The sequence below is a fragment of the Thunnus thynnus genome, chromosome 12 (assembly GCF_963924715.1).
Source record: "Thunnus thynnus chromosome 12, fThuThy2.1, whole genome shotgun sequence".
NCBI classification, from domain to species: Eukaryota; Metazoa; Chordata; class Actinopteri; order Scombriformes; family Scombridae; genus Thunnus; species Thunnus thynnus.
The window spans coordinates 14,735,874-14,752,928 of NC_089528.1; the positions used below are offsets into that span (position 1 = coordinate 14,735,874).

Genomic DNA, 17,055 nt, shown 5'->3' on the forward strand with positions numbered 1-17,055 from the left:
TCACAATTAAACGGTTAAAACAGTAAACTGACAGAAATACAGGGGGGACCTTGAAGAAAAACTTGATCCATCGTTCAACCAAACTCACATTGGGCCAAAAGTTCACCTTTCAACATGGCAGCAGCACAAAGCACACAGCCAAAACAAGTGGCTTCAGAACAAGTCTCTGAATGACCCTGAGTGGCTGAGCCAAAGCCCAGAAATTGGACTGGAAAATCTGTTAAGAAACCTAAAGCTCGAAGTTCATAGAGAGACCACATCCAATCTAGCCAAGCTCGAGAGAAAGGATGGATAAATTGCCTAAAACAAGATGTGCAAAACTATGCCTCCAATAAGATAAAACCAAATTAAGGCCAATGATGCCTCTACAAAATAGCGCATAAGCATTCTGAATACTTATGTAAATGAGATGTTTCCGTATGTTTTAGTTTGAATTTTTCTGAAAAAAAAACATGTTTGTGCTCTGTCATTATGGGTTAAAATCTGGAGAAACTGAACTTTCCACAGCCAATATGGGAGGTGGATTGCGGATTACTTAAAAGCAGCTGGAAAAAAAAGTCCTAGGGAGGAAAAGTTCGTGTTTGATGCAATCAAGAGTAATAAATTCATGTTTATTCTATGAGAGGATAAAAAAGTAAGCATGTGCGTGCTGAGTTAGCTTCTGCAGAAAGCATTTGTAAATATTGTATATATAAACAGATGAAAAGCATATCTGCGTGTCTGTGTTCTCAGTGTCCACTTCAGGGTGAATGCTTGTGTGTTACAGTTTATGCTGTTGAAAAAAAAGTGTTTTTACTCACACTGAAGGGATGTTGGCTACAGCTTTGAGGCTGGTTGGGTTACGGATCATCTTGTCCAGGGTACTGACGATGTCGGTGAAGCGGGGTCGTACGTTGCGGTCCTTCTGCCAACAGTCCAGCATCAACTGGTGCAGGGCGCTGGGACAGTCCATGGGTGGCGGCAGGCGGTAATCCTGTTCAATAGCATTAATAACCTGGAGGAGAAGAGGTGGGAGGGTTCAGTAGAGGGGTTATCTATTCTGAAATTTAGATAATTGATAATTGTATAAATTGCGCAACACTCATACAGTAATTAATACTAATTGCTGCCAGTTATAGTGTTTGTTGATGAGTGTGTTAAAAATACTAATTTAACTAAGGTTTCAGTGATTGATGACATTAAGCATATCCACTCTGTAATACTGTCACGCTCGCACCCGCTGCAACCAGCACCCCACCCCCACCCTATACAGACACACTCTCTCTGGTCAGTCAAGAGACAGTTATTCAGACTGACGTGCCCTTCCTCTTGACTCTAGCCAATCACATGTCACTCCTGGAGGACAGAGTGAGGAAAGAGAGGGAAAGGAGAGCAGATCCAGTGTCATTGTGGAAAGAAGTCGCAAGGGAATGGGCAGATTGCATATAATTAACACTGTGAAGTATAGCCACTAGACACATGTCTCTTAGAGGCTGCACAGGCTATCCCCACCTTGTTATAGAGAAGCTACGAGCTAAGAGTTTCGGGGGAGTCAGAGTTATACTAGAGTCAAGTGTTTTGTGAGAGTTGAACAAAGTTCGATTGGAACCTGAGGTGAATTTGAAGACTTTAGATAGAAGTGGACTAGCTATAGTATAACTCAATTTGTTTGTTAGCTACACTGTGGGGTTTGTAATAGTTATACAAACAATAAAGTCGAAATAGATACTTTATTTCATAGTAAATCATGCTTATTCTGCAGCTATGAAGCCACTTCTTTGACACAAAGACTAAAGATGATCCAGATTGCAGTATTGCACACTGACTGACCTAGCGCTCACCCATATCCATATATCCATACTGTCTTTAGGCCGTTTTCAGACCAAATCAGACGATGCGGCCCACCGCTGCAGGGTTGAGCAGAGGTGTGTGGGCGTGTTTGTGCTCTATAATGTGACCGCTGTGAAACAATCAGAAAATAACGTTTTATTGATCTGATTCACCGGCTTTCTCGCTACCACTGCTCCCTCTCTTCATTCAGTCTCTAGCTCGCTCAACCACAGCTGCTCTCGCTTGCTTGTGCTCTAAGCTCTCTCTCTCTCGCTCTCTCTCTCCTTCTTTTTCTCGTCTTTTTTTAAAATGCAGCAAAGCCTAACTTTACTTTCAACGTTATCAAACGAAGAGAAATGTCCTCCCCTCTTCCTAGTAACGTCTTTGCTCTCCCTCATGGCAAGGTTGTACAGTTCTGATCAGTCTGTTTGCTGGCTGTGATTGGCCACTGCAGCCTTCAGCTGAAGTGACGTCAGGTTGTGTTTCTCTAAAAGTTGACTCTGGATCAACTTTCTCACCGCAGGCCAGTGTGGCGCCGCTGCGGCCAAAACCCCCACAGCCTAAACTCACTACCCTCATTCAAATGAATCACTGCACCGCCTGATTTGGTCTGAATACCACCTTAGATGTAAACTTTTCATGAAAATGCACACTTCTGAGATAAGGATCTGGTGTGAAATCAAGTATAACAGATACAATCATTAGAAATTAGAGGCTGCTCTGTAGGAAGCCAACTCCACCCCCGAGTTGAGTGCAACTCAGCAGAATCTTGACAAATGGTACATATGGAGAAGTGGTTGTGTGTTTGTGTGTGTGTGCGTGTTTTTATGTGTGTGTGTGTGTGTGTGGACTGAGCAGCCGGACATGCTGAGCGGAGCCAGTCCTCTTCTCTGCATTAGTCCCACCAGGCAGTGTTTGCTGCTGGCCCACTGAGGCAACATCTGCTGGGTTGGACGGTCCTTGTGGAGCAGGGTCCATAGAGGCCTGATGGTTGGCTAGTTGTCTCACTAAAGGGAGCTTAGGAAGAGAGACCTCATAGTATGGGACTATATCCAATGGTTGTGTGTGTTTGTGTTGGTGCCTGTGTGTTTGTGGGAGTCTGTGTCTGGACCTTATCCAAACGGACATGGGGGACAAAGCAGAGCTCTCAGCAATCATTCATTGCTCTCAAAAGCCGGCCAGGAAGGAAAAGGGATAGTGTGAGACTGTGCCCATAATAAGTCTGCTTTCAAAGTCAGAGTCAAGGACATCTTCAATGATGATGCTAGATGGGAGATGATAAAAATGTGTGATTTATCACCAATTCCTCTCTTATGAGTTATCCTTGATTGTGTATCTGTGGGGTGAAAAGACAGTATAACCACATCTGTACGGAAATGGCTGTCCTATTAATGAGGCAGTTTATTCCGATTTCAAACTTGTTGTTTTATAGCATGGGAGTTCAGGGAGTTGAGAAAAGAGATAACTTAAATGTTCCCTTTTATTATCTCTCTGAAAGATCCCATGAAATAGGCATCTGAACTGCTTCTTTGTAGAGAACAGTGTTTCTTCTGTAGTGACCTCCTGCTGGATTAATGGTTGTAACTAAAAAGCCCAACCAATAATCACCACAAATGTTTTTAACAATTCAGCATTTGTGCCTGTCCTTTCACATAAAGCTATGATACCATTTCATGGCTCCTTGGTTTTTACAAATAAACACTTACATCCTGGTTGGACATGTCCCAGTATGGCCTCTCTCCAAATGACATCACTTCCCACATAACGATGCCATAGCTCCACACATCACTGGCCGAGGTGAACTTTCTGTAAGCGATGGCCTCTGGTGCTGTCCACCTCACTGGGATCTTACCACCCTGAGAAAATGAGAAAGGAACAAAAGAGGCACAAGGGGAAAAGTGAGAAATTTCTGACTTCCAAAACTGTTTATTGCCAACATTCTTTTCAGTTGTAGCACATTAAAGCCAGCCATTACCCTCAACACCAACACCCCCTTGCCTTGACTTTCCACCTTCATCCCTCTACCTCTTTATCCCTTCATCTAATAGGTGCATCAATCCTCTAGCAGCCAAAACATACACAAGATTCTGCATCTGTCTCAGCAGCGGCTCCCAACAGTGTTCGCCCTTCACACATCGACCAAGACTACATTTAGCATTACCTCTACCACAGCCCTGTCTGAATAAAGGAAGATAGGCCTGGGCATCTGCTCGCACGTTGAGCATGTCTGCCTGTAATTGGGCTACCTGGGCCTCAGGCATGCCACGCGCCCTGTTGATTGAAATTGACAGCTGCTTGTTTAAAATTCCACACGCACACTCACACACATATACAGGCACAGTTACGAACATATGCACAGGCACAGACATAGATGATTATGCGGGGGCACCAACACACACAAACAAACATAAATCCCCCCCCACAGCAGCACTCTTCATATCTGAGCTGAGCTCACCACCAGTTTAATAATGCCAATTAGCCGAACCTGAGCATTTGCAGATAAGCCGCTGTTGGAAACAAACCCAAACACAGAGAAAAACCTACACAGACCACCCGGTTCCCTGCTCGCTTTCTGAGAACAGAGGAAGTCGGAGAGAGAGGAGGATGAGGGAGGTAGAGAAAGAGAGGGAAACTGAAGTGACACAGAAAGATACAGACAATGATTGTTCTGGGGAGTTTCTTTACAGCAGGTTGCACTGAAATGCTGGACAGAAATAAACACATGGTTCACTTGTGTGTTTTCTTGTATGTGCGTGTCTAAACACACTTATGTAGGGTTTCCAGGTCAGGGCTGTGTGGCATTACAGAAGTGGAGAGTCTGAGCTCATTAATCTCTTTAGGGTTTGACCTTTGAGAGGTTGCTGACCCCAAAAAGAGATTTAACATCTGACCCCAGATGGAGATTGCTGTCAGGACACACTACAACACGCAGAGGCAACACTCGGCTCTCGCTGAGCACACCAGTCAGTGCAGGAAAAGACATGAAGGATTGAAAGTATAAGGCAGTGTTGTGTGTGTGCGTGAGAGTGTGACAGAGAAAAAAATGAGAGAACAAGAAAGAAATATGGAGAGGAAGAGATCAATAGTCAAATAAAGGCTGTCTAAGCCCCAGCGACTTCAATGCTTTTCTCATATCTCCGACTAGTTCATATCTGAATCGTTTCATCTAAATCGAGACCCCAGGACACTTTCTCTTGCCCTATCCTTTGTCTGCAGGCTTTGTAGCTACACAGATACAAGCCAAACATTGTCCATACAAAAACATAAAAAGGCCAAACTGCTTCTTCTTCATCTGTCACTTTGTGAGGGGCAATGCTTCAAGTCACTTATTTTGTTTGGATGAACATACATAAGCTGACAAATGAAGAAATAAATGCAGAACAACATGAAAAAAATGACTGCTCCAAGCGAAATGCTATCTATTACATCCTCTCTTTATCATTATTCGCTTACTCCCTGCCTCACTCTGTACATCTGGTCTCACGCCCCAGGACCCTGTTGGGATATGAGCTGAGTGTCGCTGGAATGGCCTGAGCAAAGACACAGGCTTCACAAGAAGCTCCCTGCGTGCCTCCAATGAGACAGACTTTAGTAATAACATTTCCAAGGCGGGTGAGTCAGAGGCAGCTATGCAAACCCTTAGTAATTACTGCTGTGGGCCAGTGATAGCTTTGCCAAAATCCTGCTTTAATAACATGAAGTGCTGAACAGCTCATGCATACAAGGAAGGAGACAAAACATAATAAAAAGCATTGGAGCTTTTTTTTTTTTTCAGTAGAAAGAACGTTAATACCATAGGGAATGAGTTGTAGGGGGGAGGGGGAAAAGTGATGATGGGAATTAAAACAGACCAAGTGTCAACACAAAAGCACGAGGGCTTTGTGAAGCCCAGAAGCATGGGGACAGCTCTTTGGATATGGTATATTATGCTGGCTACCGAAAAAGGAACAAGCTGTTTTCTGTTTGCTTTGAAGTGAAATATCGCCCCTAAAACAGAATTCACACACTCCGATTATCTCGGACAGTTAAACTCAGAATTTGTGTAGATGAGATAGACTGTAGCACGGCTACTGCAGCTGCAAACCTACCGAGCATAGAGAGGAATGATCTGTTATATGATATGATGTCAAGTGATACTTTAAACTTCCCTGTCTGATTTTCCAGAAATATTGGATGACTCTATTTTCTGGTTGATAAATGCTGGCAGTATGGAGAAAAAGCAAGTGCTCATGAGGGTGTGAAAACTTGAAATAAATGCGCCACAAAGATACCTTTCTATATACTGCCCAAAAACTTTTCCCATTTTTTTTCACTCCTTAAATTTGGGATTTTTGTGTCAGTTCCCAAGTCATGTATGTGGCAACACATTCAACCAAACCAAAATTCCCTCCTAGAACATCTTGAACAGACACAAACGCATGTGTCTGTTCCACACACTCTTCCTCATGTCACCAGAATGAGATTACAGTACGTGACCGGTTCCACCTGGTTGAGACCGTCTGTGACAGGTTGTGACCAGTGGTGACAGCTAGCGATACGTCTGGAGTGCGGCTACAATGGATATGTGCAGAGACTGTCAGGTTACGAGGTATCACGGTGGGACAAGTGTGTTCCTGTGACAGTCAGGTCTGAAAGATGAAGGATAAACATGTGGTGACCAGGCAGTGTGTGTACTTACTGGTGTCAGTTATGCTCCCTTGGCCCATTAATGTGTGTGTGTGTGTGTGTGTGTGTGTGTGTGTGTGTATAGACACAAATACACATAGCAAGGATATGAAACACCTGTCATGTCTTTTACAGTGGCTCGAGGTATGCATCCACCAATGTGCCAGATACCTTCATGTATACTGTCACTGACATGGTGCTGCAGAGTGAAGGAAAATCGGAAGCAAATAGACCTGTCAAAGTACAACGAACAGTCATCGCTAACATGCAGCAATGTCCCAGATAAACTTGCTGTAATTGAAAAAGAAGAGTTCAGTGTTTGTTCTTGTTTTTACGCAGCTTCTTCACTTCACAGAAGCTATTTAAAGATTCCAAATAAACTTTATCCTTCATCTGGAAGACAAACATGTAGATCTCATTCTCTTCTCTTTTTCGCTCCCTCGTTCTCTTCTCTTCTTTCCTTTACTCCCCCCCCCCCTCAACTTCAGTAATCCATTTCCAAACAATGCACACTCAAATGAACTTGAGCACATTTACTTAGGCTGGGGAGAGTGCTCCATCAACATCCTTTTAATGAAATCCTGAGAGCAACGATGTGCCCTGGATGTCTGCCCAAATAGAATGGGAAAGAGAGTAAAGGAGATGGAGAAAGATGGAGAGAGACGTTGAGAGAGGAAGAGTGACATAGAAAGATGGGGAGAACAACAAAACAAGAAAAAAAAAAAGAAGAGGAGGTTGGGTGACAGAGATGTTGGTTTTTCAGACACCCATGGGAATGTCTGGTGGAGAGAAAGACACAGGTCCTTGACCATATAATGAAGTTAAACAAAACTTAAAGGAAACATTTAGCTGGAAAAATCCACAGTCACTGGCTAGAAATGAGAAGTCTGCTGTTGTGTACAGTACCTCTGTCTTAAACCAAGGGAAAAAATTACTAAGAATCTCGAGTAGTGAATCTGACACCATTATCATTGTTAGCTGCAATATGTGCTATGTGAGAATGGAAAGCTTGTGATATATACAGTAACTAAGAGGGGCGGGGGGTTTAGCAGATGGTGAATTGTTTGTCACAGTTGACCATTTGCCATTTGTCACAGTTAAAGGTCCCAAATATGGAATACTGTTCCTCCTAGAGATCATTGTTGATATATGATTAACGGGTCAATGATTCCCTAATTAGATGTGAGAAAATGTAAGAGCTTGGTAAACACGATTTAGTGCAGGACACCGCAGTTCCATTTATTTCAATACCAGCTGAGAACTGTGAATTTACAGAGACAGTAATTTGTTGCCATTAAATTAATTAGACAACTAGTACGCAACACATACTGTATTTTACTGCTATAACTATACCATTCCAGAAAACATACAGGCCTTGTTATGCTATTCATTGATTTATTGTGTTGAATTAATTTGGCGCTACTCATCCAGAGTGTTTAGGCTGTTAAAGCTTGTCTGCCTTAAACATACAGTTAAAGGCTATGAGAAGCTTTTTGTAGCATCCGCAGTTAAATGCCTACAACGTCATACTGTGAAGGCGCCAGGGAAACCTAACTATGTGGGTTTGTTTTGTGTGATGTCTTGGGGTTGTTTGCAATATTTATGTAGCCCTTTTGATTTCATAATTTGATTTTTTTTTCATAGAAATGGCCCACTATCCAGGCTTTTGAACTTTTCTCAGAAAAGCCAATGGAACTATGATAATTTACTTGATTACTTGTTACTTGATACCTTCTGTAACTTCAGATGCTTTGCTCAGTATACAAATATGCACCTAAATAGGTTTGGAAAAACAATTTTACCCTATGTTGACTATAAGTATTTTCTCTGTCTTTAATTATTTACTCCATTCCCCTTTCCCCAGCATTATTAGCATCTTATTGTGTTTCATTAAACATAAATTTCAACTCCCTCCCGCACCATTAAATTAGACCTAGCAAATATCCCATCTTACTTGCATTATTCCATGCTAATATTAGAAAGTGACCTTGACCCCATGATTCCTTCACAGGATATGGAAAATAGGCAATTACATCTACAGGCAGTCTTATCAAACTGGAGCACAACCTAACCTGATTTTTCCGTTAATTTTTGAGGCGAATATTGTTTTTCGTGTTGTTAAAGCTGCTGTGAAGGTAGTTCCACCTGTTAAATTTTTAAAGAGTAGAAGTTCTTATTTTTAAGAGAAATTACTGCCTTGGTAAATCAACAAATTAAATCTCCCGTTTTGTAACTCTGCAGTAGTGTTTGTCGTGGAGACATTGGTTCACATAAAAGAGGTGTCTCTTTCACAGATTTAGTAGTACAAAAACCACTTCATCGTGATTCCTGCTCAAATGCAAATGCAGTCCAACATCCACAGATGGTGAATCAATGCCCACCTTACAGTGACTCTGGCAAACATGACAGAGTGTATAAATCAAGGTGTTTGCTTTGGATGTTTGTTCCCTCTTTGATGCAGGGACCAGGTATGGATCATGTTCCTTTCTTTCTTTTTTTTCCAGAGCCTATACATTATCCTCTCCATATTCATATTCATTTCCTTTCCTGTGTATTGTTCGCTACTTTATTTATCTCAAGAATGAGCAAATTAAACCCTACAATCTGAATACAATTAGCCTGGAAACATCATAATTAGTTTAAAATGCAAAAACAAGAGATAAAAAATAAACTAGGATAAGGTTGGATGTTTATGATTTCGCTGCAATTATGAAGGAGCGTGACAGGGATTCGATTCCCAGCAGCAGTACATCCAGCTTGGCAGGATACCCAGGTGGGAAGGCAGTTGCGGATCGCGCTTGGTCACTGCACTGGTGACTCATACTTATGGGGAGTGGGGAAGTGGGGGGTCTGTGCAGCAGAGTGTGAACCTGTCCATGTGTGTTATGCTTTCCCAGTTAAACTGACAGATGAAAATAAGTACCTAGCATTTTCATGTGTATGTGCTAGCACCTTCCTTAAGTTGACAGGAGCCAGCAATTAAATTTGGGAGAAAAGGGGAATAAAAAAAAAAGTTTGGAGGTTTCTACCATACATCACCCATGAGCATCATCTCAGACATTTGGAGATATCAGTCCTAGATTGTTTTCCAACATGACTGATGTCAAACCACCAGCTGGAAACTATAACCAGTGAGAGCTGGAGAAAACATGAAGTTGAATTTGTGTTGTTCAAACTACAAAATACAAGAACAGACTTTTTTTTTGTTTTTTTTTCTTACATCACCAAAGCATGTGTATTCGTGGGTTGTTTTTGAACATCAAAAAATAGCCTACAGTGAGCCTAGGGTTGTCGAATTATAGAGGGAGAGTAACTGACTGACTGTTGTGCATCATCAAAGAGAATCAGTGGATTGCGTCTTGCCTTTACCTATACCAAGAAAGTAAAAAAAACTTTTAATCTTGCAATGTTTTAATATTAGAAAGAGTGGAACATATGTCCATTATTGACAATATGTTGTATGAAATTGCCATGTGGTGTAGTGTGAACTACAGAAAGAATGTGAGATCTGTATTTACTGTCTTCTATAATGCAAGCACTTTTAGCGCCTTGGTAGAAACAACTGTGGTCTTATTCAAATGCTTCCTCACCCAAATTCTGCAAAATATGTATTTTTCACATAAATGTCAATAAACAAAGGAGATGTTGTATTCATTTCCAGTCAGTGCCTATCTGATCTTTGTGTAAATTAACATTTTGCCTGAAGTTGGCTGTGATAATGGGGACATTTCGGTGTGTACACTTACACCTCGCTGTGTGGTGTATGGGCATGGCTACCCGTGAAATGAGTTGTGGCCATCAAGTTGATGCCACAGTGCCTCAGGGAAGATGTGGCAAAAACTGTTAGAGGTTTAATGTCTAGAAAAATATGTATTTTACGTTTGAATACAAATGTGATACGTCAGGAAAAAAATCCCAAAGACTTTCCCTTTGTTTGCTATTGGCCTTGTCCATATGGACATTTCTATTTCACTTCTTGTTTACTTAGAGACTCTGTCCCCGTAACTCGCAATGCATAAATATTTCACTACAAGGAGAACAGACGAGCCAAAAAAGTGCATGGGCCTGAAGCCAGAGAGAGGGGGAAAGGATGCAAATAGAAAACAGACAAATGACAGAAACAACAGCACGGTCCACATAGTGTGAGCACTGGAGCGGAGCTGAGAGAATGTCACTCAGGTCACAGGGATTTGACGGATGAGCTTTGTTACTGGCTCCATGTGACCTCGCCTTTCAACCCCTCTCAGCCTCAATGACACAAACAAACAAACAAACACACACACTCATACACACACTCAGGGTAAGGCACCTGAGGGACATATATGTGTATACCCAGGAACGTAGCACAAACACACACACTTCTAACCACATTCCCACTCAGTCACAACATACAGTACACATCGCGTGACATGCAAGGCAATGACAGCCTTTCCACATCGTCAGCTGAGGCACAAGCAAAAATTCTTGACCCATACATGATCTCCTCACTATAGCCCTGTGGGCATGAACCCTCAATAGTATGGGTAACACCACTTGTCTAAGCTGTTATAGACTTGGCACGCTATACTTGCACGTCAGATTTTGGAAACCTATCCGCACACACACACACACACACACACACACACACACACACACACACACACACACACACCCACACTCCCTATTGGCCACTTGCTCTCTTATCTTTGCCACAAACTGTGCATTAAACCCCATTGACCCCACACAGATCTCTAGCTTTCACTCACCCATGAATACAAAACACACAATGAAACATATGACCCATCAACGCCGCAAACAGGTTGAAGCATCATTCGTCACATCTTCAGAGTATGCCATTCCGATGTGCCTTTGTGATGCTCCAGGGAAAGACTTGAAATGGGAAAGAAGTGGACAACTGATAGATGAATGGATATGTGGATGGATGGGTCCTTAGATAGATGGATTGGTGGACACAGAGAGTGATGTGAATGTTCCTGGATTGTTAGGTGTTAAAAAAATGAATCCTCTCCTCTGTCAGGTAAGGAGGGTCACTCATATCTCACCTGGACTTGCGATGTGCCCCTTACTACTTGTTAACCATGTATATGTAATCAGGCAGCGATCAAAATACAAACACCAGAATGCCACAGCTGCAATGAAACATAGTCTTTAAATTAATTAGCACACATCACCTTAGCAAGACCAGTGCAGTCCAAGCATTGTCCTGTGAGCCTAATTAATCACGACTTTGGTGAGCAGCCAACAGAGAGGGAGGACAGCCCCCTTCTGTCTGAAACCTCCACAACATTGCTCCAGAGTGAACCCACATCCAGGGTTAACACAATTACCAGCATGTCCTCCCAACCATACATCCAGCATCACACCACAGGCACTATAATTGGTGTGCCCAGAATTGCAGGGAAAAATTAGAAAAGCAGTAGAGGGAAAGAGGTGATTAATTTGCTGGAGGAGGAGGTCGATGGCGATGTAAATCACTACATGTCAGCGCAATTTAATTTCCCTGATTCCCTCAGCCTTGTCTGCCACGCTAGCCTTGCTCACTGATTGGTTAGCGTCAGGTCATAGCTAAAGAGGTCATGGAGTGAAGGGCACCATGCATAGCTTAATTACAGTAAAGGACCATGTACAGGACCTGTGGACCCTAACTTCCCCCCACGCTTGTTTGCATGTTCCCCATAATACAGGTGATAAGGGATCAGGAGGACAGGTGAGATAAAAAGTCTGTGGCAAAATCAGCTAAGTCTTGATGAACTGTCCTCACACTGTACATAAGCTGATAACATTTACTATTTAAGACCTTGACTGAAATATTGATGGACTCAACCTCTTGGTATGTGGTGGGATATGAATAAAACTGCTCTTTTGAATAGGAAGGAACAAAAAAAGTTATGGAATTGAAGATTTAATCTGGATGCTCATGATAATAAGGTAGCACTCAGTACAAGAGTGAAGCACAGCCAAAGCTTTGATGTGCGCATTTTAAAATCTCTATCAGTAAAAAACACACCATCGAAAAACCTGAACGTGTTACCATCAAAACAACTCGCCAGGTTCAAACTTCAAACCTCACCTTCTTTATTGACTCTCCAGAAAATGCCCTCAAGGAGACTTTGTTTGCATTAAACAACATCAAAATGCCGACCACAATCTATAATCCAATCCCCACCTTTTACACTCTGTTTTATTAGCAGGTTCAGCGGCGCAGACAACAGAGGTGCTGCTCCTCTTTGTTGCTCAATAAGACCCATTCAGCAAGGTTTAGCCACAGGGGTCAAGCATACAAAGCAAGCTATTCCTGGGGAGCAATTAGCTCTCAGCCAAACCAATGTGAGGTCATATCTCCTCCAGCCCTTATGACACTTCCTGTTCAACACCTAGCCACCACCTTCTGCCAATCAGTTGTGTCCAAAGGGCTCATGTTGTGCATGTTTGTTTGTGCATGCAAGCTTAAGTAATAATTCTTTCCACCCGAGCTAAGACACAAAGGGTAAATAAAAAAGAAATAAAGTTCAATGTGCGTTTTGTATCATTGTTTTGTATCTTCACAGGTACTTGGATAAAGACAAATTATTTTGAGAACTCTCTTTTCATACCCAGGTAGCACTGATTCATAGTCTATTTTGACTGCATGCTTTTGATCTAAAGTTTTGCATGTGTTGAAATACCTCTGATGCAAATCCAAAAATAGGCCCCTTTTCATAACCTAATATATTCATATTTATTCATAATATATACAGAGCTACCACAATCCTGTACATTCACAACGTATACATCATTTTCTGAAAGAGTCCCCAAGGTGGTTTTATGAAACAAGTGAAAATCTCTTCCCCCAGGTAAGACTGGCAGAATAGGATGCGTAGGTGCGCTGGAAGCTGGTGACCCAAAATAAGAAGAGGACACAACATGGCTCAGTGAACTGAAAGATAAAAGCGTATGGCAAAAAATGCATAGCTATTGTAAGTGTATTCATATTGTAAGTTTATAGTGCTCAAGATAAAAAAAATCTACTTTTAGGTTAAATAATATAGAACCAGCAACTTTATCCTCTATAGAACAGAGTCTGCAGAAGACCTCATTGTCTACAAACTGCATCTACAGGAAAACAAGCTGATTTGCACCAAAGTCTCAAAGCAGAGTCAATGAGGTGATACTTGCATACATTCACATGCACACCCACCCACACATCTATGCCTGTGCATGTACACAACATTGTTTATATGCTCTCACACACACACTCAAATAAAAACACACATACAAACTCAGGCGTGCCGAGAGTCATAATGACCTGCACCCTGTGTTTGCAAGGGTGTAAGAGTGTGTTTTGAATTAGGAAGAGGAGAGGCAGAAGATGAACTAACGATGGCTGCTAATAATTACAGATCTGTAGTGTGGAGGAGTTAATGAGGAGCCAAAGCCTCCCATGATGCCCCAGTAATAATAAATGAGGAGTGAGAGAGAGGAGGGAGGGAGAGAGAGAGAGGATGGGAGCTGTCAGTTTGAGAGGCCGCAATGCCCTTTGGTTTCTCTGCACTCTGGGCATGTCAACGAGAGAGGAGCCTTCCCAGAGGAGACTTGTCTCCACACTAATGAAGATGTGACAGACCTCCGGTCCGTGACTTGCAGAGTATAGGGAAGACGAGGAAGGAGGATGAGGAAGAACAAGAGAGCGACAGCTCACATAAAATGAAAGGCACTGAAAAGGTGAAAGGTTTCTAAAATCCTCAAAAAGAATGAGACAGCGTCAGATAGAAGCAAAACTGATTAGACTGATAGGTGATGTTTTTAGGATATTTTGGTCGCTGTATGTTTTTTTTTGTTTTTTTTAGATTGACAAGACACATTGCAAGTACTCACCAGAGAGCTGGTATAGCTGGGATCAGAGGTGTCATCCTGCAGGTAGCGTGACAAGCCGAAATCAGACACTTTACACACCAAGTTGCTGTTGACTAGAATGTTGCGTGCAGCCAGGTCACGGTGCACATAGTTCATTTCTGAGAGATATTTCATCCCGGCTGAGATCCCACGCATCATTCCAACCAGCTGGATCACTGTGAACTGACCATCATTTTGCTAGAGGACAGAGAGGACAACAAACGAAAATGGGTATTTAGATTTTATCTTGGCATGATTAATATGAATGAGCATAGCTAGAGGATAGAGAGATTTCAGCAAATGCTAATATTACTGCTTTTAATGATAATGAGCTAATTATGTTGGTTCTTCACTGAATCATAGATATAATGTTGACTAAAAATCCCAGGCGTGAATGTTGTAATTTTAAATACCTACCATTTAAATGTGATCCTCTATTGAATAATTTCAATAAAAAACAGATTGCATGTTTGTGGTATTTTCCAATATATTATCTAGACAACATGTAGTCTTGATATTTCCAGAAATGTAGTAAGCATCACGGCTGCCCAGTGGGACTCTTATTATCAAATTAGAAAAGCCTTGTTGTATATCATTACTAACACAGCCGGAGGGTATGCACATACATTGGCATGAGGACAAGATGTGTTGTCACATCTAGCATGTACTCAAGTGACGAACAGCCTTATCTACCGCTTTGCTCATCTATTTGAGCTTGGAGCTTCATTTTTTCAAAGCAAGTAATTATGTTCATTTATTTCGGGTTAGGATTTTTTTTTCTTTCCCTTTGTTTTAATTCATTTGTTGTTTATACTTTGCCATTACAAAATCTACATCCTGAGCTACTTTCTCGCCTTTCAAATATTCATGATGTCCAGAGGAGTATACTTGTATTAGATAAGCAAAATGGATTCCTGAAGCAAATCTCGCTCATTGTGCAGTGTTAAAGCATCGTTCCATTCGGGCATGCAGGCATTCCTCTCTTTAACATCCATGCGTGGTGCCCCTACCCCTGTGTGAATGCTCTGAAGAGCAAGCTTTGAACCCCTGAAACACAGTAACAAATAAGAGGGTAAGGGAGATCGATGGAAACACTAGTCGGATGTGGCGGTTAGCAAAGCCAACTTCAAAGAGCCCCTTTAAACCCACCCTAGATCAAAGCGGAATAGAACACCAATCCATGAGATTGAAGGAGGAAAAAAGCGAGTTGAATATTGATTAAGCTGTATGTCCGCTCAATACTGAATATAAAAGAAAGCGTTAGGAGTCCATTAATAGCTCCAGGCATTAATAGAGAAATTAAAGGCTGATAGGGCTAGCTAGTGTGGAAGTGTTTTAAATTAAGAATGATTGAAATCATGTTCATTGTCATGAAACATATACTCCATTGGCAATGGATAGGTTTAGAGGGCTGAATCCAATTTGTATTAGGAGGCATTCTTAGCATGAACATCTTTTCTGGGATTGCTTAACAGTTCATTTCCAATTTGCTCCTCAATTCCATAATGCAAGCTTCTAGTCAGCTCCTGAATGTGACTCTTGTCGATCTAATGTCATAGTCTGATCACCGTATATACAGTGACTGTTTGCAGCTTGATATGATAGAGTGCCTATGTGTTCAAAAATCACTCACCCTGAGGAATGAGTCGAGGGCACCATTCTCCATAAACTCTGTGACAATCATGACTGGACGGCTCTTTGTGACAACTCCCTCCAGACGGATTATGTTTGGGTGGTCAAACTGGCCCATGATTGACGCCTCAGACAGGAAGTCTCGCCTCTGCTTCTCCACGTAGCCTGCCTTCAGGGTTTTGATGGCTACATAGATCTCCCTCTTACCAGGCAGCTTCAAACGGCCCTTGTACACTTCCCCAAATTCACCTAGTGGGGTAAACCAGAGAAGCACATGGTTGCTGCTCAGCTGGAGACAAGAACTGATCAACTTTTGGTCAAAAAGTGATCAGACAAAAGCTTAGTAGAGTTGATTAGATAAAAATCTACTTGCTTATTTTATCAAACTTGTTTTCATCTCATGTCCCTGGCCATACATATTACCCAAAGAGCTATTATAGCTCTGATCTTAATTTAGTCTATATTAAGCATGCTAAGTGTTGCCCAGAACTCCAGTAGCATTGCTCCCTAAACGTATTCTTAACAGTATGGCTCTTCTGACTCACAGTAGTCATCTATCCTAGAAGCCTGCCAAGTGGCTCCATATTCCCCAATCAAAAAATAAAAGGCAAACAATATCTGGTAAATATCTGGAACTTGTTTGATTAATTATCACCACCTCGCTGTCCTGCAGAGAGACCACACAGTGAAATCAACAAAAACGGAAATCTTTAATTGGTTAGTCCCCCTGCATCCTTATCCCTATCCTATCTCTGTTACTTCCTCACACCTAGCTTGCTGAGTAGGCCGGTCGGCAGGAGCTATTCTAGGCCCAGTCTCATTACCAGGGGTATTTTAGTGTCTGTACGAACCAACACGTACTGTAGGTTATCAGCAAGCCCTTTGTGCTGTAAAGAAGGTGTGTCCTGTCCCAAAAGGAAAAGGACATATTGGAGACACTTGGACCTAGGCTTATTTTAGCCACCAATGTTTCTTAGAATATACCTTAAAGCAATCAGCAATTAATTAACAGTTTATCAATTTTAACAAACACATGTTCTGAAACAAAGACAGAAAACAAATCCATATCAATCCATT

The 17,055-nt window shown here is 41.8% G+C and overlaps 1 protein-coding gene across 3 annotated transcripts in view; it reads right to left on the minus strand.

Moving 5' to 3' along the window:
* Positions 1-17,055, minus strand: part of LOC137194149 (ephrin type-B receptor 1-B) — a 162,659-nt gene that overhangs the window by 6,622 nt on the left and 138,982 nt on the right. For all 3 annotated transcript variants that reach the window (XM_067605756.1, XM_067605754.1, XM_067605757.1), the window contains exons 11-14: positions 15,980-16,227; positions 14,329-14,544; positions 3,516-3,665; positions 801-994 (exon numbers count right to left, since the gene is read on the minus strand). In XM_067605756.1, coding sequence (XP_067461857.1) covers positions 801-994; positions 3,516-3,665; positions 14,329-14,544; positions 15,980-16,227 — 808 coding nt within the window. The remainder of the gene's footprint in view (positions 1-800; positions 995-3,515; positions 3,666-14,328; positions 14,545-15,979; positions 16,228-17,055) is intronic.